General features: G+C 44.3%; 1 protein-coding gene across 1 annotated transcript in view; it reads right to left on the bottom strand.

Annotated features, from left to right (window-relative positions):
• Positions 1 to 25,931, bottom strand: part of COLEC12 (collectin subfamily member 12) — a 181,367-nt gene extending 155,436 nt beyond the window's left edge. The window contains exons 1-2 of the mRNA XM_054460330.2: positions 25,664 to 25,931; positions 5,694 to 5,744 (exon numbers count right to left, since the gene is read on the bottom strand). Of these exons, the coding sequence (XP_054316305.1) occupies positions 5,694 to 5,744; positions 25,664 to 25,670 (58 nt within the window). The 5' untranslated portion in view covers positions 25,671 to 25,931. The remainder of the gene's footprint in view (positions 1 to 5,693; positions 5,745 to 25,663) is intronic.
• Positions 25,932 to 27,440: the final 1,509 nt, after the last annotated feature.

Raw genomic sequence — 27,440 nt, 5'->3', positions numbered from 1 at the left:
GCAACAAGAGCGAAACTCCATCTCAAAAAAAAAAATCATAAATAAATAAATAAATAAAATCAGAAATACCAACTCCATTAGGATTTGTAAAACCACATAAATGAAACTCTCCCCTTAACTTGATGCAAATGGTTTTGGACATTTCAAAGAAACCCCACCAGGAGCACCGAGTTCCACTGTTCCCTTGCCCTTCACCTTCCTCCCAGTGTCAGTCCTGTGCCTCACTTAGAAATGTTTGGAAAAGGTGCCTCTGGAAGGACAGCCTCTCACTGTGCTTATTCAGTCGTTCCCCACAGGAAATGATGGAAATTCCTGGCATTCCCATCAGGGAATGGGTCAGCTTTCTGCAGGGCTGCCGTGAGAGGGATGCCTGGAGCCCTCCTTGTTGTGGAGATAGATGGCTTCAAATCGACGCCTTCTCCAAATTAGAAGATGAAGCCAGGCTTCCAGGAAGAGTCCCAGGAGAGGGGAGACAGGCAGCCTGCTCTGTACAAGCCCAGCAACAAGAAGTAGAGGCATCCAAGTGTTTATCTTGAGCAGCTTCCCAAAGAGAGTTTGGCATCCTCTTGGTAAACTCTTTCAATCTCTTGGCATTAAAAGCAGACGCTCGCCATGTGCCTCAGAAAGAACCTTCCTTTCTGGCTATATGGTTAGGCATATCCGTGCTGTGATTTTTCAGAAGCCTCAGTAGTCCTCTATGCTTTTAGACATTAGTTTCTCTAAACCTCTTGGCAAGAAACAGCTCAATAATTTAACTAGAGCCATGAACTTGAAGTTCCATGTGTTTATCTCTTTGGAGGCTGGGTTTGGAAGGAGGGGACGGTGACAGTAAGGCATGAGGCAAGGGCACTGACGGGCAGGGCTGGGTTCTCTTCAACACAGATTTCTCAGGCTGCTTCAACATGCTCGGCACCGTGTGGGCCAAACTGTTAAAAATATACTTGCTAATCTGCAACTATTTTTTGAGGAAAGAAAGGGGAAAGTTAAAGCCTGGCTTGTTTGAAGCTATAGCTATAGAGAGACCTGTGAAGTTGTGGATAAACAAAACTATTCAAGGACATGCTTCAAAGAACACACTTACTGATCTCACAGGAAAAGACATCTGATACCCCATTTTGGACTGTAACCCCTAAATAATTTTTCAGCAATCCCCTTAGAACTCTCCCACTTAGTTTTTACAATAAAAAACCTGAATCTACTCCATAGAGAATGCTTCCTTTTACTTTTTTGTTACTGTTTCACAGTTCGCCATTTTTCAGATCTTTTTCTCTCATAGCTATTAATAATTCCTATGCCTGAGCCCCAAAGAAGCAATTCTGTCAAAGCTTTGTTTGTCAAATACAAACAACAAATGTTCCCAGCTGCCCACAGTTGCTCACTGGAAACCCTTAACTCCACCCGTGATTTTCACAGGCTGAACCATGTATCTCTAGCTCCTCCATCATCCTAACTTTGGACGTCTATTATCATACCGGATCAGATTCCAAGAATAACAGAAGAGAACCCATTGAGACCAATCAATGAAACAAAGTCAGTCTAGCGCCCCCTCAGTGCAGAAAGGGAGAATGCAGGCTCCAGAGGGAGGGCCCAGGCTATGCGGGTGGTGCTGCCTCTCTTTCCCTTTCTGCTAAGCATAATAATAAAGGATTCTAGAGCCATGTGTGATGCTTTTAATGAAAAAAAAGGTAACTGGGAAATAAGCAGAAAAATATCACTTTTGTGGTAGTATATATCATATCTATGGAAAATAAAAATATACTGGTGCCTCATGTCCCAGAAAATGAACTCTGCCAAATTGTAACTATAGTTACGTCCCAATTAGCTCTGCATACTGAGGCCAAGAAACTCTGACCCTTAAAGCCTGATTAAAGCTTGAAAATGCTCACTTAATTAACCCTTCAAAGTCTCCCCTCATTGACGCTTTTGTCAGAGGAGCAAAGAAGCGACAAAACCATCAGACCAAACTCCATCTCCTCTTTAGACACCTGCCCAGAACTTTGGGAATGGGGCTGAACAAGCTTGGTATATGGAAAGACTGAAGAAAAACAGAAGACCTGGTTGAGACTAAAACACAATAATAAATCCCTGAGTAAACAAGGGGTGACTGCACCAAATACAATACCATGCTAGATCACTGGAGAAGATCGTGCATTTTGCTCTTTACTGTAATAATATGCTAAATTTGAAAAAGCACGACATTATTATGTAAACAGCCTTGACTTTATGTAGCAAACACCTCTGAATAATAACTCTCTATATGAATAACTTTGGAAGCAGGCCCACCCAATAGTGATTTGCTAAAACAATGGCTCCTTTGCCCTGTGAATAACCGACCTCTGGCTCATCTGTAGTCTAAATTCAGGTTGTGTTTATCATACTTGCATAAGCAACATATGCCTAAAATTAAACAATAACTAAACCCTCTATGTTATCCAGTCTATTTTTGCAACTATAAAAGGCTACAATGTTACCGTCTTTAGAAGAAAATCACACCTTTACATTTCTTCAGGAATAAGTTTTCAGGTCTGTCACACTTTGATATTCTGCAGTGGCTGTATCAAAACGTTGAGAGAGTGCTAATAGCCCCAAATCTCAGGAGAGTGATAATACAGTCTTGTGTTTTTATAGTGTTGTAACTTCAAAGCACTTGTCCATCTGACATCTCTCTTAACCTCACCAAAGCCCTGTGAGGTAGACTCACCTACCTTGGCAGGTGTCCCCCTGCTGGTTGGGCAGAGGCAGCATCTGAGACCCACTAAGTTTAAGTAGCTGGTATCAAGACACAGGAGTGATTAGGGGCAGGGCCTTGAGGGTTGACATGTCTCTGGACACCTTCCACTTACCACCTCACTATCAACCTGCTGCATGGAAGGGACTTGGTCTTCCTTCAATGGTTAAAGTTTAACCATGCCTGAAGAAATGGGTTCTTGGGTCCTGCTGGATTCAATTGGCCACTTCTTAGGAATTGAAAACTCATTGACCTTCTAAAGAATCAGAGTCCTAGCCCTATAACCATGATGAGGCCTTCCCAGTGGAACCAGATTGGGTGTCCAGTCCACTTTAGGGTTCCAGAGCTGCAGGGTCCCCCTCCACAACACGGAAGTTGAAAGGTCACCTCCACTTCACTTCACTGCTGAGCCCTTCCCCAAAACGACATTAACCTGAGAGTTAGAAGATCCAGAATCTTCTAACCCCAGCTCCAACTAACTTGCTTCAGCAAGGACTTAATCTATCTGGGCCTCAGCTCCCTTACAGGTGAAAATAAAGGCAGAGTTAAATCATCTCAGTTGGGTGCAGTGGCTCACGCCTGTAAACTCAGCATTTTGGGAGGCTGAGGCTGGAGGACTGCTTAAGCCCAGGAGTTCAAGACCAGCTGGGGCAAGATAGTAAGACACTGTCTCTACAAAAAATTTAAAAATTAGCTGGACATAGTGGCACATACCCGTAGGCCCAGCTACTCGAGAGGCTGAGGCAGGAGGATTGCTTGAGCCCAGGAATTCAAGGTTACAGTGAGCTATGATTGCACCACTGCACTCTAGCCTGAATGACAGAGCAAGACCCTGTCTCACAACTCAAATAATAAAATAAAATACAAAAAACTTCTCAAAGACTCTTCCATCTGCAAAGATCTACTCTGGCCCTATGCTGGATATCCATCGCCTTGCCTAGAGGCTGAATCCAAGAATTCTCAGCAACAGGAATGTCTCTTTCATAGACTATTCCAAGGTTTCCCATTTTAATTTCGTCCTTCTCTTCTATTTGTACCGCTTGGCATCGCTCTCTTCCAGCCTCTGTTTGTGCTCTCTAATATTTGTAAGTGGCTATCATGTCTCCTGTGAGTCATCCGTTGCAACTCCCATGCATAACTTAACCACCATAAATTAAAACCTGTCAGCAATGTACTTTTTTGTGTGTTTTTCACCAAATCCCCACCCATCTAACTGGTAACATGGCTGAGAAATTTATAAAAAATTTTCTTTCAAAGTCACCCTTTCTAAAGAGACTTTCTCTCTTGGTTCTTCATATTTCTGATTGCCAAAACATGTAGGCATCTCCACATTTATCTTGCCTTATTTTGACAAGTTTCGTTTTCCTCTTGATTCCTATCTTTCTGTGTTTTTTTGTTTGTTTTCCTTTATAATTCTTCGTTTCATCTTCACTCCTACTGCTGCCTTCAGTGAGTCCCCCCCGGGAAAGGAGAACACAGGGCCATGGTCCCATCGCAGAAACATGGAATCACGTAGGTAAGGAACAGGAGCACGGAGGAGGGGCAATGGGGCTGCATGCGGGCCACTCTACCAGGGAACCAACGCAAGAGAGATGAGCTTGGTGCCACTGCATTCCTATTTTAAAGTCGTATGTTTTCCCAGAAAGTAATGCAGACGTGTGTGTCCAGAAGGAAAAATGCTAAAGCAACGCGGGAGCCAGAGCAGCTGGGGGTTGTTAATTTTAATCAAAGTCCAGCCAGGATTATTTTTAAGCAACAGGAAGTAGATTCATTCATTTTCATACTCTCTCTCTTTCTCTCTCTCTCTCTCTCACACACACACACAGAAACACACACACACTCACTCACACACACTCTTTTCTCCTCTATCCTTCTCCATTTCCTCTGGCCAAGCACAGAAACAAGCTGTTGGGAAAATCCTCCAATCTCTGGAGCTGCCTTTGAAACTCTGCAATGACCACTGGCATTTCAAGGTCAAAGAGAAGCAAGGTCAAAGCAAAGAAGAGCACCAGGTGCAGCAGCCTGGGAGGCAGAGGGCGTGTATGAGTTTCCTGCGGCTGCTGTAAAAGATAACCACGAACGTGCTGGCTTAAACAATACAGATTTCTCCTCTTACAGTTCTGCGGGCCAGTGGCCTAAAATCACCTTCAGTCAGCTGAAATATAAATATGGGAAGGACAGCTCTCCCTCCAGAGGCTCTGAAGGAAGAATCCATGAGTGCCCTTGCATTTTTAGCTTCTAATGGCCACCTATATTCCTTGACCAGAGCACATAACAAAAATCTCTGCTTCCATCCTCACATCACCTTCTCTCTGCAGTCACATTTCCCTCTGCCTCTCTCTTATAAGGACCCTTGTGATCGCTTTCAGGGCCCACCCAGGTAACCCAGGATCATCTCCCCATCTCAAGCTCTTCAACTTAATCACACCTGCAAAGTCCTTTGTGCCACATAAGGTAACATTCAGGTTTCAGGATTCAGGGTGCTGTCACCTTTGGGGGCCATTCCCCAGCCTGCCACAGAGCACCTGTGTCCAGGCAGATTCTTGGAAGAAGTCTCCCTCTCACTCATCCATGAACACTAGGTTAGGAGTGTAAGGCCTGAGCAAAGACGTTTCCTGAACAACAAAATCGAAAAATTCCAGGTATTTTGCTCCTGTCTTGTCACAGATTTGCCTTTCCCACTACATTTTGTCTAGTAGGCTGTCTCTTTTATATTCCGCAGACCCATAAACATCCCATCACTTCCCCATGCCTGGGTGCAGCTCCTGTCCCATGGCCCCTCAGAATTATGAGAAACCCTCCCCCTGGGACACAGACACTCACTTTCCAACCAAAATTGGACCTCAGAGCCACAAACGCCCATGTGCATGAAGGGCCTGCCGGTAGCCTGCCAATGGTCTCTGAGGGTTTGTGGCTGCATCCCAGGTTGACCACTGAGAAGGAACACAGCTTTGTTAGGACTCACCAAACCGCTTGTAACCGAAGGACTGCACCTCCTCCTCCTCTGCGAAGTCGTCTGTGAGAGAAGAAGAGACACATATTAACCCTGGCAAGAGGCACAGAAGGAGAGGGTGGGGCAGGATTCGACCTGCTTCATCGCCCCTGCTTGTCACAGCAGCTTTCCTTCTGCTCGTGGATCACACCAGGCTTTCTGGAAGAGACAGCAGGGGTCTCCACACTGGCTGCTCCTGCTGCTCGGGATGCACTTCCTCTGTTCCTAATGTGACGTCTTCGAATTCAGGTCTTAGCTAAAGTGCAACCCTTCGAGATGCCTTTCCAGACCACCCGGCCACTCCCTGTCACACTACATTAATTCAATGTTTCTCTCTGATATCTTCCTCACGTGTGTGCATGAATTTACTGTTGTCATCATGCTTCCTGTGAACAGAAACTTTTTCTGCTCACAGAAATAATCGACCACCCAAGGGGTTAAGTTATCTTTAGGCAACTGACCCTAAAGCCCCTGTTTTTAAATGTCTGGGCTCTGGGGTCATCTCCTTCACTAACTGTTGCCTCTCAGGAGCCAACATAACTCCTGCAATGACAACCAAACCCTTCCCACCCTCCTTCCGATGGGTAACTGGGACCAACCGATGGTTTCGCAGTAAATGCATTTCAAAAGGCAGCCTTACTGTGGAAATTCCTAAATGCAGACCCACCATGGAAAGAAGAGAGATGTCGGCCGGGCGCAGTGGCTCATGGTTGTAATCCCAGGACTTTGGGAAGCCAAGGTGGGCGGATCACCTGAGGTCAGGAGTTCGAGCCCAGCCTGGGAGTAGAAACCTCATCTCTACTAAAAATACAAAATTAGCCAGATGTGGTAGCACATGCCTGTAATCCCAGCTACTTGAAAGGCTGAGGTAGGAGAATCGCTTGAACCTGGGAGGCTGAGGTTGCAGTGAGCCAAGATCGTGCCATTGAACTCCAGCCTGGGCAACAAGAATGAAACTATACCTCCAAAAAAATAAATAAATAAATAAAGAGAGAGAGATGTTTTATCACCCAACCTTTCTACCAAAAGACCTAAAATCTCATTCCTAAAGTAGACATGAGATTCCTTATTGCATCTATAAAGAACTGCTCATTTACAGTTCTGCCAGGTAAAGGTCTAGGAAGGGCAAGCACTGTGCAGACACAATTTCATATTAATTTTACAACTAAAGGACACTTTTTTTTCCTTCCAAATTTTATTTTAGGTTCAGGGGGTACATGTGCATGCATGTCTGTTACATGGGTAAATTGTGTTGCGGGGGTTTGGTGGACAGAATATTTCGTCACCCAGGTAGTGAGCATAGTACCCGACAGGTAGTTTTTCAATCCTCATCCTCCTCTCACCCTCCACCCTCAAGTAGGCCCCAGTGTCTATTGTCCAGGACGAACACTTTTTTTTTATTTTTGAGATGGAATCTCACTCTGTCGCTCAGGCTGAAGTGCAGTGGCGGAATCTCGGCTCACTGCAACCTCCACCTCCTGGGTTCAAGTGATTCCCCTGCCTCAGCCTCCTGAGGCTGGGATTACAGGCACCTGCCACTACACCCAGCTAATTTTTGTAATTTCAGTAGAGATGAGGTTTCACCATATTGGTCAGGCTGGTCTCAAACTCCTGACCTTAGGTGACCCACCCACCTCAGCCTCCCAAAGTGCTGGGATTACAGGCATGAGCCACTGTGCCCGGCCAACACTTTTTGATGACAAGTAAGAGGTGCCAAAGCCAGGGCTTTCCAGGGGACCCTGTCTGCCTGGGTCCATTACTGCCCCAGCACACAGCTTTCTCTCACAGGCAGCTCAGCTCAAAGGCATGTTCTTAGCACTCACCATGGCAGAGACTGCCAGGCTGTGGCTTCAGAGGTGAGTAAGTCATGGTCCCTTATCTTTTCTTTTTTTTTTTTGAGATAGAATTTTGTTCTTGTCGCCCAGGCTGGAGTGCAGTGGTGTGATCTTGGCTCACTGCAACCTCCGCCTCCTGGGTTCAAGTGATTCTCCTGCCTCAGCCTCCCAAGTAACTGGGATTACAGGCACCCACTACCATGCCCAGCTAGTTCTTTGTATTTTTAGTAGAGCTGGGGTTTCACCATGTTGGGCAGGCTGGTCTCGAACTCCTGACCTCAGGTGATCCGCCCGCCTCGGCCTCCCAAAGCGCTGGGACTACAGGTGTGAGCCACCATGCCCGCCCAATCTTGGCTTTCAAGAAAGAGAGGCATATAGGGGAAATGAAGCCTCTGTGATAGTCTTTTTCAATCCCCAAAAGAGACATGATCTAGCTATACCTGAACCTTGAAATGTTATGGAGAACCCAAGATGTATGCTATCTATAAACACAATGTGGTGAAGCTCAGAATACTTGTTTGTTACAATGTATTTATAAAATCACATGTGATGCCGGAGCGTGGTGGCTCATGCCTGTAATCCCAGCACTTTAGGAGGTTGAGGCAGGTGGATTACCTGAGGTCAGGAGTTTGAGGCCAGCCTGGCCAACATGGCGAAACCCCATCTCTAATAAAAATACAAAAATTAGCCGGGTGTGGTGGCAGGTGCCTGTAATCCCTGCTACTTGGAAGGCTGAGGCTGAATCACTTGAATCCAGGAGGAGTTTGCAGTGAGCCAAGATCACGCCACTACACTCCAGCCTGAGCGACAGAGTGTGGGACTCCGTCTCAAAAAAAAAAAAAAAAAAAAATTCACATGTGAGACAGTGGTTATTTCTAACAGAAAACAGAGAGGTGTGATATCTTTGTATTTCACCATTGTCTCTTCATTCTGCAGAAAGGGAAGAGATCTTGGTTTGGAATCTAGAAGTCCACGTATTTATACTCAAAGTGGTCTTCTTATGGCAGGGATTTAAGCTTTAGTTCTTTTTGCATGGAAGAACTTGCTTACAACCAAGAGAACAGCATCTTTTTCTCTGATTCCCTGATTGGCTACCTCCACAAACACACATCAAGCCCATACTCTGTTCCTGCTTTACTTACTAATCTGTCCTATTAATGCTTGATGTGGTCATCTGTCGTGTTAATGGCTGCAGCCTCATCTATTCTCCATTTAAGAGAAACCCTGACCTGCTGCGTCTGCTTAGATATCTACTCATTTGTGTTTTCATTCATTCAATAAACACATGCTTACAGCCTAGCGGAGCTGATGAGACATGAATATCAGCATCAATGGTACCCAGACATCCGTGCCCTTGGCCAGCTCTAACCTTTCCACCACTATGCCACCTCTGCAGCAGACTCCACTCACACTCAGGCACTGTGGGCCACAGAAACATCATTGGAGATGTCACAGTGGAAACAAGAGGGGAGGTTCATGCTACACCCTTGATAGCAAACAGTTTAAAATTTCCCATTAGACATGTCTATTCTCCCCCAAAAGCTTCATTTCAGAAGGGCTACCATTAGCTTGTTTGTTTGTTTTCTTTTCCCTCTCTAATCTTTTTCCCATGCAGCATTTGGTCTGACTGACTTCTCTCTCCTTCCTGAAATTTCCCTGGGAACTTCAAATTTCACATATTTTTGTTATTAAAGCAATTTAGCTGTGTCCTGCTTCTACCTCCAAATTAACATGTCCAAACCCATGAGGAGTTCAAGAAAACAAAGGCCTCACAGGCCACCCATCATAAAGCACAGGGTGGGTTCCCTGTTTCTCATCTTAACCCTCATCCGAAAAGGATTAGGGATTCTTGCAACAGCCACTAAAAGAATAAAATAGTCTCTATCTCATCCAACTCTAAAATTAGAGAGAAAATCACAAGAGACATGAGGGGTACAAGTAAGTTACCACACATTACTTCTGACTGCAATTATACAGAAGTGCCTTAAATCAGTCTCTCTCAATGTTTTTGTTTTTTCAGGGGGGAGGATAGAGATTGGAAAACACTGCATATTATATCCCTTTCTTGGAAATTCATAATGGTTTTGGAACTATCAGAGACTGTGACATGTGCAAAGAGAAGGAAAAAAATGGTTAACTTTGTTTTAGTCAATGTTTTCGAAAGTTGACTTTAGAATCCTCTTTTTCTACCCTTAAAAGTTGGGTGGATTCAGGGCAGAAAAAGCTTGGTGCACAGTTCACTCGCTTAGGTCTTCCCCCAGGCCCACTCCCAGATGTTCCCAGCTGCTCAGTTAGCAAACAGCTGACTCAGGCTGATAGAACAGTTGGGTATTTAGCGACTTGAGGAAGAGGAAGAGGATAAAGCTGGTGGGGCTTGTGGTTGTGGAGATGATTTACATCAAGCAACAATAGCCACGGGAAAGAGAATGAGTAGTCAGTGTTCCCATTGACTATAACATGCTAGAGGGCAGAAGGCTATGCTAGGGCCCACAAGGGCTGACAGGCAGGTTTTCATGAAGACAAATAGCCTGATACAATGTGCAATGCTATATTCTGTTCTCAAAACCTTTTCCTCACACCATATAGACCCAAGCTCAATGTGCTGTATCCCAGATTGTCTTTACAGTATCAGGGCCTGCAAAAGTGATGTACTCAGATAAAGAGATTCTTCTGAGGTCAGTCTCTTTAGCAACTTACACTTTCCAATGTCTATCTCTGACAGTCATAGCCACACAACTGCCAATCTCCTACATGAATAAGGACTTGGTTAAGATTTAAGACCTCTAAGTCCTGCAGTGGTCATAACTTGATCCCTGTTTCTGACAGCAGTCTGTCTGCGGGGAAGAAGCAACCTTAACATATTAAATGACAGAAAGTGTTTAAGATTTATTCTGTCTTAAGCTCATATTTTCTTGGCTCCCACAGCTGAACTTTTGCATTTTCATTTTAATCCTACAGGCTGTTATATTTTGCTCACCTATTTTGAAATGTGATTTTTATTTATCTTTTTCTACTTTCCTCAGTAACTGGCACAGAGCCACATTGGGGCCAGATATTTTGTGACAGAGAATGTTGAACAGAATTTAGCTGCTGATTTATTCTTTGTGCCTTGCTATTTCAGAGAACCATGAGTTCAAGTGAAGTTTGGTTCTGTTGGCTTAGAGCTGAGAGTCATCCATATTAACATGTTCCAGTCAATCTGTGGACCGAGTTGCGCACTAGCACTACAGTCAGAATTTACCTCTCATTCTTGCATGCTCCCTTGTATCAGTGTGACAGCACTTAACTCTATCTGCCTTATATTCCAGTTCTGGTTCTAACTCCTCCAGATGGAAGGCCATTTGAAGACAGGAAACTCGTCACATGGTACCCTCAACAACTAACACATTTATGACTCATGATAGGCACTCAACAGTAGTTGTTGAAAATTAAGGAAATTAGAGTTATACATGTCTCTCTCTTTCCCACTAGTTCATGAATTCCTAAAGGAAAAAGATAAATTCTTTCTCTTTTTGTATACTCACCATGTTTGGGGAAGAGAAGAGACTAATATATTTAGTCAGTACCTGCTGTATGCCAGCTATTTCACATTTTGCTATGTTTCTTTTTTTTTCTTTCCTTTTTTTTTTTTTTTTTTTGAGACAGAATCTTGCTCTGTCATCTAGGCTGGAGTGCATTGGAACCATCTCAGCTCACTGCAACCTCTGCCTCCCAGGTTCAAGCAATCCTCCCACCTCAGCCTCGGAGTAGCTGGGATTACAGGCCTGTGCCACCATGCCTGCCTAATTTCTATATGTTTAGTAGAGATGGAGTTTTGCCATGTTGGTCAGGCTGGCCTCAAACTCCTGGCCTCGAGTGATCTGCCTGCCTTAGCCACCCAAAGTGCTGGGATTACAGGTGTGAGCCACCACACCTGGCCGCATTTTATTATGTTTCTGTTTTACAGATGAGAAAACCAAGGCTCAGAGAAATTACATTTATTTGACCCAAGGTCTCACAGCTTGTGTGGCCAGACCAAGAGAAAGACACAGGTCTGTGGGACTCAGGGCTTCTACACCATGATGGTGACTGACCCATACACTCATGAAACTGAAACCTGTGCTAGCAGCCGGGAAAGCTAAGAGGCAATGACTGATACTGCAGAATCCTGAACAGGCTTAGGAATTTGGAAATAAAGGTGAGGCTAAAATAGGAGGACTGGTGAAACATAAGTTTAAGAAGCAGTTGGCTATAACCAAAAAGATAGATAATAAGTGTTGGCAAAGACAGGGAGAAATCAGAACCCTCATATGCTGTTGGTGGGAATGTAAAATGGTGCGGCCACCATGGAAAACAGTCTGGCTGTTCCTCAAAAAGTTAAACATAAAATTACCATACACTCCAGCAATTCTACTCCTAGGTTTATACCTAAGAGAAATAAAAACATATGTCCATACAAAAATCCGCACATGAATGTTTGTAGCAGCATTATTCATAATAGCAAAAAAAAAGAGGGGAGACAAGCCAAATGTTCACTGACTGATAAATGGATAAACTGTGGTATGTCTATACAGTGGAATATTATTCAGCAATAAAAAATGAAGCACTGATGCATACTACAATATAGATAAACCTTAAAAACATTATGCTAAGTAAAAGAGGCCAGTCACACACAAAAAAAACACATACATTGTGTGATTCAATTTATATGAAATGTTTACATTAGGAAAGTCTAGAGTCAGAAAGCAATTAATGTTTGCCTAGGGCTGGCGGTTTTTAGGGGAACTGAGGAGTGACTGTTAATGGGTAGAGGTTTCTTTTTAGGGTGGTGAAACTGTTCTGAAATTGATTATAATGATGAATAAAAAATATGTGAATATAACAAAAAATTGAATTATACACATTAAGTGGATGATTTGTATAGTATGTGAAAAAAAGAGAAGGAGTTGGAGCTGCCCACCCAAAGAGCTGGATGACTGCCCCCCTCAACCACAGCAGAAGATTCAAGGTTTATTACTTGGAAACATTAAAACAAAAGTTCTCTTGTCTAGTGGACACCAGGAACAGGAAATGAGAGGAACTGTAATGAAATCAGGGGAAAGGCGAAAGTTTACCAACTGAATGCTCAGACCCCGGGTCCTCTTCTCCCACTTAGCCAAAAAGTCCCCTCTGTGGTAAAGATTAGAAGGTTCTTCTCTGGGGAATTTGACCAGCTAATAAAAAAATAAACTAATGGTTCTAATTCCAGGAGGTTCCCAGTGGAACAGCCCAACCAGGTAAACTTAGAGTGATGGTCACAGTTCACAAAACCCAGCAGTACAAAAGTTTCCAATTGACCTGTGTAATGTTCTGCTGTTAAATAAGACAGTCGAGGGTCATCAGACAACTGACACAACCTCTAACAGGAAAACACAAAGATGAAAATAAAGAAACCAGATAAAGCAATTGAGAGGAAATCTACATTATGCAGGAAAATTAATACCTCAGAAAAAAACAAATACCATTAATACACTTACAGAGATAAGAGAAGATAATATATCTGGAAAACAGGATGCTATAAAAAAGCAACTATCAGAGAAAAAGGGCCGGGCACGGTGGCTGACACCTGTAATCCCAGCACTTTGGGAGGCTGAAGCAGGTGGATCACTTGAGGTCATGAGTTTGAGACCAGCCTGGCCAACATGGTGAAACCTCGTCTCTACTAAAAATACAAAAATTAGCCGGGTATGGTGACACATACCTGTAATCCCAACTACTAAGGAGGCTGAGGCAGGAGAATCACTTGAACCCGGGAGGCGGAAGTTGCAGTGATCTGAGATAGCACCACTGCTCTCCAGACTGGGTGACAGAGCGTGACTCCATCTCAAAAAAGAAAAAAAGAAAGAACCTTTGGAAATTAAAAAATATGATCACAGAAATAAATCCCAATGGAAGGGTTGGAAGATGGAGTCAAAATATTACAGAAAGTAGAATAAAGGCATATAAATAGAAAAAAGTAAAAATAAGGAAAAATTAGAAAGTCAGTTTAGAGGCTAGGTGCAGTGGTTCACTGGGATCACTTTGCAGCCCAGAATCCCAGCACTTTGGGAGGTCAAGGCAGGCGGATCACCTGAGGTCAGGAGTTCGAGACCAGCCTGGCCAACATGGTAAAACCCCGTCTCTACTAAAAATACAAAAATTAGCTGGGCGTGCTGGTGTGCGTCTGTAATACCAGCTACTCGGGAGGCTGAGGCAGGAGAATTGCTTGAACCTGGGAGGCAGAGGTTGCAATGAGCTGAGATTGTGTCACTGCACTCCAGCCTAGGCGACAGAGCAAGACTCTGTTTCAAAAAAAAGAAAAAAAAAAGAAAAGAAAATCAATTTAGAGGGTCCAATGTTCATACAACAGGTGTTTCCTGGAAAAAGAACAGAGGGACGGAAGCACTGGAGGAGTAAGTGAACCACATTTCCCAGCATTGAAGGACATGAGTTTCCAGTATGAATGGGCCCATCACTGCCTAGAACAAAGAAAGGAAAGAAAGACACTTCAAGGCTTATCATCAAAAATTTCAGAACACTGAAGACAAAAATAAAATCCTAAAAGCTTCCAGACAGAGAAAAAAAATAGATCATTTATAAGAATTTTACAAAGAAAAAAAGATCAGCTTCACATTTAGCAGCAAAGTTGGAAGCTAAAGTAAATACAGCAGTGCTTTCGAAATTCTAAGGATAAATTACTTCCAATATAGAATGCTCTCAATTCAACGAGGGGGTAACATAAAGACCTTTGCAGACCAGCAGAATCCCCAAAAATGTACTTCCCACACACACTTGTCTCGGGAAGTTATTGGAGAATGCATTGCACTAAAATAAGCAACAAACCCAGTATGTGTGCGTGTGTCTGAGTGTGTGCACGTCTGGGTGTGTCTGTGTGTATATATCCTAACCTAACTCTAAGCCTCAGTTGGTCAGAATGCTCCAGAAAGATTTCTTCGAGAAGATAGAAATGAAAGAATTCCTAATATGTTTGAACACACAGAGGAGAGATTTGGGAAAGTAGAAGGGACTTTGGAGATGAATAATGATGTATGTATGAGGAGCTAAAATGGCAAGAGGATTATTAACTTCGTGGGGGGGAAACAAAAAGCTATGCAAGAAATATGACTCAGCTGTGAATCTCATGACATTGTCACAATAATGTCAACACTGAATATGGATCTGAGATTACGCTGTAACTGTATTAGAAAGGTGGACAGGAACAGGAGATACCTGCGAGGGTTGTTAGGGGAAGGTAAAATGTGAAAGAGAACAAAATCCTCTTCTGCTATAAAAGGAAGTCTGTATATAATGCCTAAGATGAAAAAAAAAAAATGAAGCAAGAGCACCATAAGCATGTCACGGAGAGATACGGGGGTCACAGCAGATCATCGTCATAAAGGACTACCAGCAATTCCTTCCAGCCCTCCATGCGCAAGTCCACTTCCTTCCCCTGGAATCTGGGCAGGCCCCATGACCTGCTCTGTCCCATGGAATGTGGCAGAAGTGGGAGTGGGTGGCTCCAGGGCCCCTGCCTTAGAGGCCTTTCGGCTTCTGACTACACTCTTGGCAGCCAGTGGCCCCGTGAAAAGTTCACCTCCCCTGCTGAATTAGAGGCCATCTGGAAACAGACAATCACTGGAGGATGAGAGCAGGGAAAACGTGAGACCAGCCAGGGAGCCCTCAGCCATTCCGGCCACCTGCAGTGATTCTCCAGGCTCCTGAGGGCAGCCACATGTCCAGTCCAGGCTGAATTGCAGAATCGTGAGCAAAAAACCAGCTGCTGTTCTAAGCTACAGGGTTTGGGGATGGTTTTTTAGGCATTAGCAGGTAACTGAAAGAAGGGTAAATGCCAAAAGAAAATGGTAAAAAAAGTTATCAAGAGGTTACCTCTGGGAAATGGAAAATGAAATGAAGGTGGCCTGGGCAGGAAACTGCTGTTTTTCAGAATTTCAGGAATTTCAGGAAACCTATGACATTATCTGACCCTTTAAACATCTCTAACTTTGATAAGAAATAATGTAAAACAAGCAAAATAAGATAATATGAATAAGATAACATGAAATAAGATAATATGAAATAAGATAACATTATCTGACTCTTTAAACATCTCTAACTTTGATAAGAAATAATGTAAAACAAGCAAAATAAGATAATATGAATGGAAAAGTCAGACAGATAAAAATAAAAGCATTCAGGTCCAACAGATGACCAGCACTGATAACCAGATAACCAGAAAATGCCCCCAAAGAGCCAGAGGGTGGAGTTCAACCTGAAACCACAGAAGACGCAGTTTGAAGCTAGAGCCTTCAATACTTGACACAAAGCAGGTTTCCAACAAATGCCAAACTGAACATCATAGCAAATGCAGACATTTTTAGGAGCCAGCCTGAAGGACCGTGGACAGGGACTAGGCTGAAGTTAGACTTCTCTTCCATGCCGGCCCAGTGGCGCTGTCTACATATGAGCATCCATTGGTTGCTCTATCGTGTTTAGACCAGGATCCATTCCCAGCTCTTGTACATTTGTCATTACTCTTAGAACAAAATGGTATGGTATCACTGGTTGTTAAAATATTTAAGTGCTTCCAAACCAGCTGGTTGAAGAACAATAGCCTCTGCTCTGAGCATTTCTGCAAGCTGTCCCTGTGTGTTTCTACTGTCACCACCACCCACTGTAGCAGGCCCTTGCCCCTGTATCCCTGGGGCCAGATGACTGGTGCCATCAGGACCCCTGAGTCTACAGTCACTCTCCACTGACCAGTGTGCTCCAAGGAGTTGCTTTCATACGGGAACGGTGGCTTCCACAGTGTGTCACCTGGGTTGCTAAATATTTGGAATGTCCCCTTGATGTTGCTGTGATATCCTGGAAGACTTCTTTCCTAACACCAGAGGCTGATAGAATTAATGGTAATGTCTGGGCTTTGAAATTCAAAGACCTAGGTTTGAAGACTGGCTCCACCTTGTAATAGCAATAAGCTCATGTCTGCCTCTCAGTCCCTATAAGGTGGAACCAATGATTCCTATCTCACACATTTTGGGGAGGGAAATGTGAACTGACACATGGAAAACATCCAACATATACCATCTGCTTAATAAATATGAATTTTCTTTGAAGTAAGAGGACAGAGGCAGTGGTAAAAGCTACTATGCCTTAAGGTCCAAAATAAATATCCTAGGACTTTAATCATCTGGCTTCAAAAGACACAAAACTCCATTCTGAGGTGACTATTTGGGGGAAGGACCAACAGGAAAGCTTGATGAGCAAAAGAGTAATGTGTGCTGCAGGTTCTATTTGGGCTTCAGCAAATTGACACTGAAGTACCTGGTTGATATTGATGAAAATTTACCTTAATGTATTTTGGGCTGTAAAAACTGAAGAAAGGTGTCCTTTAATCTTGATATGTCCCTAAGCACAGTATCAGTAATATATGCCCTGGTTTTATAGCTTTACAAATGTAAACCTTTATCTGGCTCCCCGCATGGTTTCCTTTTTCCAGTCTTGGCATTTCTGGAACACAGTTATTATGTATTCTTCTGGTGAATGAACTCAATGCAGCGTAACAAAGTATCTGAGGTTCAGGATATTTTGTCGGGGGGTAATTAGATCGGCCTTTCATTCAACTGTCTCACTCCAAATGGATGAAGGAATCTGTAGCAGTTTAAATACTTGTAGATTATTTTAAAGTATCACAGGAGATTCATATTGATTACTCAGCTGCTTACTGAATTTGTTTTGCAGCAATGGGATCACTTTTGATTCAACTGCATAGTTTTTTCAAGTCAAAAGTCAAAATTATAGACATAAAATGACTCCAATTTCTGGCACAACTTGCAATTCTGATGCTTGTAAAAACGGCAGATACTTGCTTTTAGAATAAAGAGGCATGGGAACCCTATTCCTTCCTTTACAGTCTAACAAAATTGAGAAAGGATGTTTTTGTTACTTTTACCCCTAAGTTGGCAGTGGGGGCTAAATCAGATTTCCCCACAGCCACCAACTGCAAGAACTTAGAAAGTAATCAGTAAATACGACATGCAAAACCTTGACATCTGCATCCATCATTCATAGGTGATTATGGGGGAGGCGATGTGCTTCCCTTTCTTCTATGAGGAAAATTCTCATCCAATCATTTTAATCATGTTAATAAGAGAGTCAGAATGAGGCCTTGAATCTCTGCCTTAAATTGAATAAGGGCCTTGGCAGGGCCTCAAATACATGGGTGATTTGGCAAGAAAAACTAATGCTGTCCATTTCTCTGGAGACAAAAAAAAAAAAAGAGGTCTTTCGTTTAAAAATAACACTGATACATCTTTTTGTTTTGAAATCCATTAATGTTGTTTAGATTATCTAAACAATTATGCCAAAGCAATATACTATAATTATTTACAAATGTTGGACGAACATTTTGAGTTTAAGAGACCCAGTTCAAGAAGACTGAATTTGGTTTCCTCTCACCTCCCACACTGAAATGTCACACTTACGAGATTTCAGGTCAGGCATGGTGGCTCACGCCTGTAATCCCAGCACTTTGGAGGCTGAGGCGGGCGGATCACTTGAGGCTAGGAGTTCAAGACAAGCCTGAGCAACATAGCAAAACCCTGTCTCTACAAAACATACAAAAATTAGTTGGCCATGGTGGCATGCACCTGTAATCAGTCCCAGCTACTTGGGAGGCTGAGGCAGAAGAATCACTCAAACCCAAGAGACAGAGGTTACAGTGAGCCAAGACTGTGCCACTGCTCAAGGGATCCTCCCACCTCACCCTCCCAAGTAGCTGGGACTATAGCCACTCACCACTGCAACCATTAAATTTTCTGTGGAGACAGGATCTTGCTATGTTGCTCTGGCTGGTCTCAAACTCCTGGCCTCAAGCAACCCTCCCATCTTGGCCTCCCAAAGCACTGAAATTATAAGTACGAGTCATCAGGCTCAGCCCTCCTCTCTTTTAAGACATTTTTCTTTAATGTTGCTTGCCTTATTAATGTAATACGAAATATAATTCAAGATATGAAATATAATGTAATCTGAAATATGAACTATAATTCAAATCTCTCCTGCAAATGAAAATGTCACTGTCTTCAGCCAGATTATCTGAACCTCAAATAGGGCATGTTCTACTCTCTACTTTGGATTCCAGTTGTTTACGCATAAGTCTTGTCTTGTTTACCAGACTGCAAGCTCCGTAAGCACAGAAGCTATATTTTATTCATTTTATTTGGCATTTCTAGAGGGGCTTGCACACAGAAAGTTCATACTAAATATTTGTTTAAAGAATAAATGAAAGCTAGTTAGAACTTGGTGGCCCAATTATAAATAATAAAACAGAAATATGACAGCTTAATGGAAAATTAATACTACTGATGAAATAGACATGACATCATATGGTTTAAAAACATACATATACATACATCTGTCCGAATACTTATTTAGAGACAAATTTGTTTAATGTTGTGATTCCTTGATGTCATATCCTTACTGGATAAAACTGGACACTGGATTTGAAACACAGATCTTTAAAAATATCATGTCATCAGTAGGCACGTGAGCAATAGTACTAAAAAAAAATAGTGCTCCTAGGTAATCTAAATATACTTACATATATTTATCAATTTTCTACCACTACTATAACAAATAGAAAAACTGTTTCATTACTACAATTACAAACTTCACTTTGAGAATAGTCCCTGCATTTTTTATGATGATAGCAGTGACGGCAGCTGGAATGCAACCAATACTAATACTTCCCCACGTGGAGCACAACTCACTCCTTCTATCCCTGAGGTCTGTTTTAACACATCTGCAATTTGAAAATTACTTTCATTTCAGAACTGAACATTTGCCTTCATGGTCTAAACTACATCACTGATTAAATTAACATAGATGGCTCATAATTGGCAATTAACTTATTGCTGGGAGGAAGCAGCAGGTTATAATACAATATTACAATTACTAAAACAACTTGAGTTCTTATTACGTACTAGCCACCATTCTAAACAACTATTTAATCCTTAAAACAACATCAGGTAGATGCCATCGTTGTCCCTCATTACATTGATAAAGAAACTGAGGGCCCAGGGGGTTAAGTGACTTGCCTGAGGTCACCAGGCTCTCTTGGTTTCAGAGCCCACACTCCTCGCCCAGCACACAGAAATGATTGGGTTCAACACCTGGGATCACTAAACATAATTGTATTTTATGAGATGGTTATATTTTAAAGCATGTGTTATCTACTTTAAAGTGGGACTGTTTTGCCTTTGAATAATAAATTGTTTTATAAACATCAGCTAGTTTCCTAACATTTCTATGTCATAAGAAAATGACTGGGGCAAAATAAATGTGGCTTCTTCCACAGAGCCAGAAACAAGTGAGTTTTTCACACCAAATGTAAAACATCCAACATCACAGGCTAGTGAATAATACCTCACATGATACTGAGGTATAACATCACATCATTCAGGAAGCATAAAGGAGTCATGTTTAATATATCCAAGTCCAATAAATGTATTTCATTTTAAACCTCCCATGCTGAAAAATGCATTTCTTTTCTATTTTTAAGAGTATCGATGGAATATTCATGATAAATTCAGAAGTTAAGAGAGCTCCTAGGATCTCTTTGGAATCTTAATTTGGGATTACTAATTTATGTTTATATTGGCTTTCACTGCTGTATAATTACAAAATGCCCTTAAGCAATCAGCAGGACCTTTTCAAGGTATGATGCTGATTTTGGTTTTTCAAATGTCATGCACTGAAAAAGAAATCAAATCACTGCTTGACTGAGAAGTTACTTCCCTTAAGGTTTGGATGGTTGGTGTGGTTAGAAACTCTGTTGTCAGCAGTAAAGAATGAACTTTCTATGAAAAATGTCTATACTTCCCTGTTCCTGGTTTAAAATACTTAGTAGTATTATTATTTTTACTGATCACTCACCGGTGGTTACAGTCTGTTCATGAAAACGGCACTTCTGACAATATTTCATTTTCTCAATGCAAACCTGTTAGTAAGACAAGTGTAGGGGCTGTTTTCAGAGTTGGTGGCTACAGTGGGCCATCCACATTCATTCAATCAGCGGTAAGCAAAACCTCCCAGAAGATAAGCTACACAGGGAAGCAATCCTGGAATCTGCTTTATCTTTGCAAGAGCTCCAGTTTAGAGCATCTCCTCCAGTGGCTGACTGAAGAACACATCAATCCTTCAGACCTTTGATGCTAGGTCATTACAGTTACGAGCCCAGATGATAGCGCCTTGTCTACCTTGCTCACCCAGTATCTAGTGGAGTGTGACAGCACACAGTAGGACTTCACAAAGATGTAGGGCTTGAATGCATTATTAGGGCATAGCTAGGAGGGAGCCTGGGCTAGAGATTACACATGTGATTCTGGAATCAGACAGTCTGAGCTTGAATACTGATCCCCCCCACCAACTAGCTGGGTACCCTTAGACAAGTAACACAACCTCTCTGAACCTAAGTTTTCCTACCACAAAATGGAGGAAATGATAATGCCTGGCATGGCAGGTGCTCAATAAATGTTAGCTATTATTAAAGGGAAGTCTGTGTTAGGCTGGCCTCCCTGAGAGATTACCCACATGCTGGTTTTACCCAGGGTGAAACATATTTTCTATCACAAAATTTAAATGTCCATTTTCCCATTTGAAAGCTAATACTTCAAGGTCCATTTAACTTTATTTGGCAGTGGTTGCAAGAGTTGTTTTGAAATAATATTATAATAAGAATAAGCATTTAGTAGGAAAATGAGATACTCTGTTATGACATAGCCTGAAAGCCATCATCGGCTAGCTTTTTCTATTCACCCCATTACCAGTGGATGAGCCACATGGCAAAGGGTTGGAGCCATTGGAACAACCCTGGGAAATTACATAGGAGACCACAGAGAAGATCTATGCTTAGCAATAATTAAACCTCAGATTAAGAATGTCAAGCATTCCCAAACTAATGAAAAGTCAAAAGTATAATTAGATTGTAAATTTGCCTCCCAGAGAAGGGCAGCCCCTATTACCAATCAGTGAAGGGAAAAAGGTCTCATTTTGTTTCCATTTTCCTTTAGAAAATATGACTCTTTCAATGTTAAATGCAATTGCCTTTATAGGCTTGTTTGCTTATCCCAGTTAAGACCAAGAAATCTTAGAGAGACACTGAAAAAGCAAAAAGACTGTGAGTCCCAAAAAACTTTGGGAGAAGTATACTGCTTACTAGTATATTTTAAATATATTATTGCCAAACTGTATTTCAGAAATATTTATGCACAAAAGTACAAAAATAAGCAGCTGAACACTGTGTTTTCATGGCACCGGCCTCCTCTCTGTGTTAAATTATAACACTGGCTTGGACTCTGTGGTCCCGGGTGGTGGCAGCTGTTTTTGGTTGTCTCTTAGGCAACAAGTGCTGCTGCACTGAAACTAACCAATATCCCCAACTTTAAGAACCAAGAATGTGATTTAATAACGACACACCTAACTCTAGAGGAGTCAGATTCCTTCGTCAAGAATGTGAATATGTATCCAAAAAGCCATGAGATTGATGGTGTAGTACAGCTAATTGAAAATGAAATCGGAAATAAATTAAAACAAACTTCATGTTTTAATCAGTTTGGAAGACTTCAAGTACTGCAGCAATGGGGAAAGTAATTTTCTTCTGGGTAATATATAATGATGTCATTATTTTGGTACTTGTGACTCCAGGGATGGAGGAAATGGATGTTTGCTGAATGCAACAGATAGGTGGCGCTGTGACTGACTGGCAGATGCAGGATTACACTCCAAGAGCCTGGTCACTACAAAGGCCATATCCAGGTTTAAACATCAGAATTAGAAAGTCACGTTGGTACCCTAAAAAGGCATCTGACTTGCACAGGAATATTTGCTCTTGCAAATGAACTTCTTTAACTTCTATGGTGTCCACTGATTTTCAATTTGGCTAAAGAATGGGGGTGTGTGTGTGTGTGTGTGTGTGTGTGTGTGTGTGTTTGAGAGACAGAGTCTTGCTTCTGTCACCCGGGCTGAAGGGCAGTGGCACGATCTTGGCTCATTGCAACCTCCACCTCCTGGGTTCAAGCTATTCTCCTGCCTCAGCTTCCCAAGTAGCTGGGACTACAGGCATGCGCCACCATGCCCAGCTAATTTTTGTATTTTTTAGTAGAGACGGGGTTTCACTACATGTTAGCCAGGCTGGTTTCACTATATGGTGATCCGCCTGCCTCAGCCTCCCAAAGTGCTGGGATTACAGGCATGAGCCACTGTACCCGGCCAAGAATGTTTTAGATTAACACGTTTATTCTAAGAATTTACAAGGCTTGTCGTTGCTTTCTATCATGTTGGCTTTCTGAAGCATGGTGAGTTAACAACTATTTCATGTAATCAGGAACCCGGGGATAACCTTTAGTTGGTTCCCTATGGCAAATGGTCAAAACAATTCCACTTGGTAAAAGCAGCTTTCCTTTTTTGTCTAGGCTTCCAAAGCCTCACGTCCAAATGGTTGGCTCCACCTCTTCCTGGATACAGCACCAATTACGGGTTACTTGGCTAGTTAGTTGTCTCAGATTCACTTTTTTTTCCAGTCATCTTCACCAGAGGTTATCTATCTGGTGTCTTAGGGCCTTCCAAGCCACACGGGGTAACTGACAAGGCTTGTCTTTAGATGCCCACCCTATCCTCCTAGTTGCCAGTTCCTATTTCTTCTAGACTCAGTTTTCATACCTATACTGTTAGGATTGAAATATCTACTCTCAGGGCTGTTGAGAGGATTAACTGCAATGTGTTTGTAGTGTATATAGTACAGTGGCTGGCACTTGGTAGGTACTAAAAAATTATTACTGCCCCTCTCGTCCCCACCCCACCACTCAGACAAATGTAATAAATACACATCACGTGGTAATAATTGGTAGGCAAAACTCTCATGGAATGTTTTTTTTCTTTCTTTCTTTCTTTTTTTTTTTTTTTTGAGACAGAGTCTTGCTCTTGTCACCCAGGCTGAAGTGCAATGGCTCGATCTCGGCTCACTGCAACCTCCATCTCCCGGGTTCAAGTGATTCTCCTGCCTCAGCCTCTCAAGTAGCTGGGATTACAGGTGCCTGCCACCACACCCAGCTAATTTTTTGTATTTTTAGTAGAGACAGGATTTCACAATGTTGGCCAGGCTGGTCTCGAACTCCTGACCTCGGGTGATCTGCCCACCTCGGCCTCCCAAAGTGCTGGGATTACAGGTGTGAGCCACCGCGCCCCGCCGGAATATTTTCGTTTTTAAAAGAGGCCTTCAAAATGATTAGTGTACCCAGGGATTCACCAGTCCCGTCCCTCCATCGGCCTCCCCGACTGGGGCAGAAAGTGTATGGGGCTTTTGGGCAGCGCTAGACCACAGCGGGTAGGCCACCAGCTGGTCCAGAATGCAGCATAAATCTCTCCAAAAATGTGTTTAGGACTTCTGGGTATGTTTTCCAGTGCAAATGTAAAGTGGAAAAGTGTCTCAAGTGCAATAGCGGTCCTTTACCCAGTAAAAAGCATAACAAAAGTTTCAGGGTTTAAGAACCCACCCACGTGGGAGCTGATGGAGTGGGTAGGTGGCTTATCTTCCCAAGCTTTAAAAACCACTGGTCTTAATGACCAGTAGAGAAGATTCACTTCTGGCTAAAATGATAACTGAGCCCCAGATAACTTTTAGCCATGTGAAATTCTTTCCTTTCTAGGGAGTCTCCTCAATTAGAGCCAGCTAAGGAATGTGTGTATTTCCTAGAATGTAAATGAGGGAAGAGAAACTGAGATGGAGACAGAAGGAAAGCAAGCCACTGCATTTTAAAATTCTCTAGGTAGACAGTTGTATCGTGTCTTTTGTTTCTTTTTCCCTGGGGAAGACCACTTTTCACCTGGCCATCAGTCACCTCCCTTCCCGAGGTCTCCCGACGTGGAGACCTAATGCCCTTGGAAAGGGAGTGAATTGGTAGGATATCATCGCTCCGGTTAGTTCAGTGGGAGCTGCCCTTCAAAAAAAAAAACTTTCCAGAGCCAAAAGTTACTTTCCAAGGGCCTTGGGGCTTCCCGGGCGCCTCCCTCGGACAGCAACCCCGGCAAGTCAAAGCGATTGCATCGCCAGGTCTCTGGCGGCTGGAAGCTCGGTCACCGCGGTCAGATGGCATTTCGCACCCAGCCCGGGACAGCGCAGGGCTGTGTTACCCTAGCACAGAACCAGGAACTCTCACACGAAGCCTTGTGTAAACACCACGCGGGCCCATTCCTGAACCACTCTTTGATGTCTCCGCTGCAATTATTTATCTCATACATAAATCAGGATTCCGCTGACAAATCTCCGTGTTTCCACTAAACAGAAGGCTGCCCCGCAGTCCTTCTTGTGCTTCTTTTTAAAGTACGATAACATCTGACACTTCCATAAACCGGCCTGCAGAGGACACCACGCAGGGGGCGACTAACCGGCTGATGTGTGTCACCCCTGAACACACGTGGGCACACCCACCCCACAGGCGGGCACGTGGAAGGGAAACGGAACCGAGAGCAACTATTTTCCAGTCGGTGAATCTGATGGAGAAAGATGCCAAATGCACTTCCCGAGCCAGCTGAACTCCTCGGGCACCTAATCATTGCCAGATGTGGCGAGGGCGCACGGAGAATATCCCCAGTCCCGGAGAAAACACCCGGCCGCCAGCGCCGGGACTGCTCCGGCCGGGAAACGGCTAGAGGCGGGAGGAGAGAGGAATGGGCGAGCGTGGGGAGCGCTGCGGAGTGGAAAACCGACCGGGAGGGATGGCGATGCCTCCACTCTCCTCGGCATGTTTTTTCAATTAAAAAGCTGGAAACGGGAATCCGTAAACAACGACTTAGGGCTTCAAACTACTTGCAAAGACGCGATGGGGAGGGGAACACTTGCGCGCTTCAAAATCCCAACCTCGAGGTCTCTAGCCGTGCTTGACCCGGGAGCCGGGTGCGCCCCCAGTGTCCGCGCACGAACCCGGCGCCCTGGCAGCCCCGACTCCCCGGGCCCGCAGCCCAAGGGAAAGTTCGCGCGGGAGGCACCTCCATCGCCTCCCGCGCGCCCCAAAGCCCGTTCCCCCTGCCCAGAGCCCCGCGGAGCTGCCGCCGCCCTACCTTTCATGGTGACCGTGGGGACGCACCGCCAGCCAGCGAGCTCCGCTCGAGCGCCGCGCAGCCGAGGAAGTCGTCCTGAGCGGCTGCTCACTGCACGCCCATGGTAGCCGCGCCGCGCGCCGGCCGTCTGCGCCCTAGTCCTCCCTCGCCGCCGCCGGACCGCGCTCCCCGCGCTCCCGGCTCGGCGCTCTGCTGCCGCGGGGCTGCCGCGCGCGCCGCTCTCCCAGGGCGGGAGGCGCCGCTCCCGCCAGCGCCCCTCCCCCTGGCCCGACCAGGCCTAGCGGGCGGCCGCGCCCACGCCCCTCTCGCGCCCTCCCGCGTCCGCCCCGCCCTCGGCCAGCGCCTGCCCTTGCTGGGCACTTTCTCGCCTGCCCTCTCCTGCGCGCCCTGGCCCCTTTCGCCCGGGCTCTCTCTTTTTCCGGTTGCACCAGCATCAGGATGAAGTCGGGAGCAAAGTCTTTCCCGGGGAGGTCCAGCGTTCACCTTCGGTGTGCACCTAAGGTGCCGCTGCTGCTGGGGTCGTTTCTACACCCCAAACTACCTAGCAAGTGTTGGGCGAGAGGATGGGGAGCTGCTGTGCCACGGGGGTGGCGGGGGGTAAGGTGGGCCCTTCCCCAAATGGCTCTGGGGCATGGAGAGGTACAGAACGTCCTCCGGGTTCAGAGTTTCCAAGTGTGTGCGCTGGTTGATGCCCGAAGGAGACCAAGCAGCAGGGAACACTCTCTCTGTCACCCAGGGAGATCCCGAATCGCCAGAATCCGAAGTCACCATTAGACACTCTCTCTGCGCTCTTGGACACCTCCAGAGAAAAAGCCAGCACATCCTGCCTTGGCTGGAAAAGCCAGCCTTCCACCCAGCGCCCCTAAAATGATCAGGTTGACTCCAGTTTTGTTACGAAAGGAGGCCGGGCTGCTGAGAGGCTCCCTGAGTTCCTTTCGTGGTCGCCTGTCACATTGCCCTGCTGTATACTTAATAAAGCCCGTGTTTATCTTTCCCTTTAGAACCCCCTCTAAGCAGACCCATTGCTTTATTGCTTTAAAACATACACTAAGTGGTGAGTGGAGCTGGGGCGAGGGAGGTGCGGAGAAACTTTCTGCCACATGTTGAAATTACAGATGACTACTCAGACGCACTAGTCCACCAAAAGCAATCGAACACTGGCCGAGCAGTGGTTGCAGCTTTTCAGTTTGCCCTCCTGAGGACTTGGTAACACGCTGTAACTAATCCATTGGTTCCCTCTAAGTAGGGGATTCTTTGCTCTAGTAAAAGGTAGTGCCCCAAAATGAATACGTATTAAAACCTTTCACAGATTCTCCGTTCCAGGAGCTCTCTTTTTTCTTTTTTTTTGTTTTTTTAATTTTTTAACATAAGGGGGAACCTTGAACATGACGAACAAATAAAAAGACCGAAATGCTTTTTTTCCCGCCACTGTCTGCGGTTGATGAAACTACAGGGTCCTGGTCCTGGAGCATGTTTCAGATCTCACTGAGGCACCAGCCTTGTTTTTCAGGGCAAATGGGGATCCCTGAAGGGAGCTCAGGATATGAATTTTCAGCCCGGAGTTTACTAACCAAGGGCGTGACCTCGGCTCACTGCAACCTCCACCTCCCGGATTCAAGCGATTCTCCTGCCTCAGCCTCCCGAGTAGCTGGGATTACATGCGTGTGCCACCAGGCCCAGCTAATTTTTTTGTATTTTTAGTAGAGACGGGGTTTCACTATGTTGGCCAGGCTGGTCTTGAACTCCTGACCTCGTGATCCGCCCACCTCTGCCTCCC

The sequence above is a fragment of the Pongo pygmaeus genome, chromosome 17, assembly GCF_028885625.2.
Source record: "Pongo pygmaeus isolate AG05252 chromosome 17, NHGRI_mPonPyg2-v2.0_pri, whole genome shotgun sequence".
Classification (NCBI taxonomy): domain Eukaryota; kingdom Metazoa; phylum Chordata; class Mammalia; order Primates; family Hominidae; genus Pongo; species Pongo pygmaeus.
Note: the sequence above shows the minus strand (reverse complement) of the source record. Positions and strands in the feature narration are given on the sequence as shown.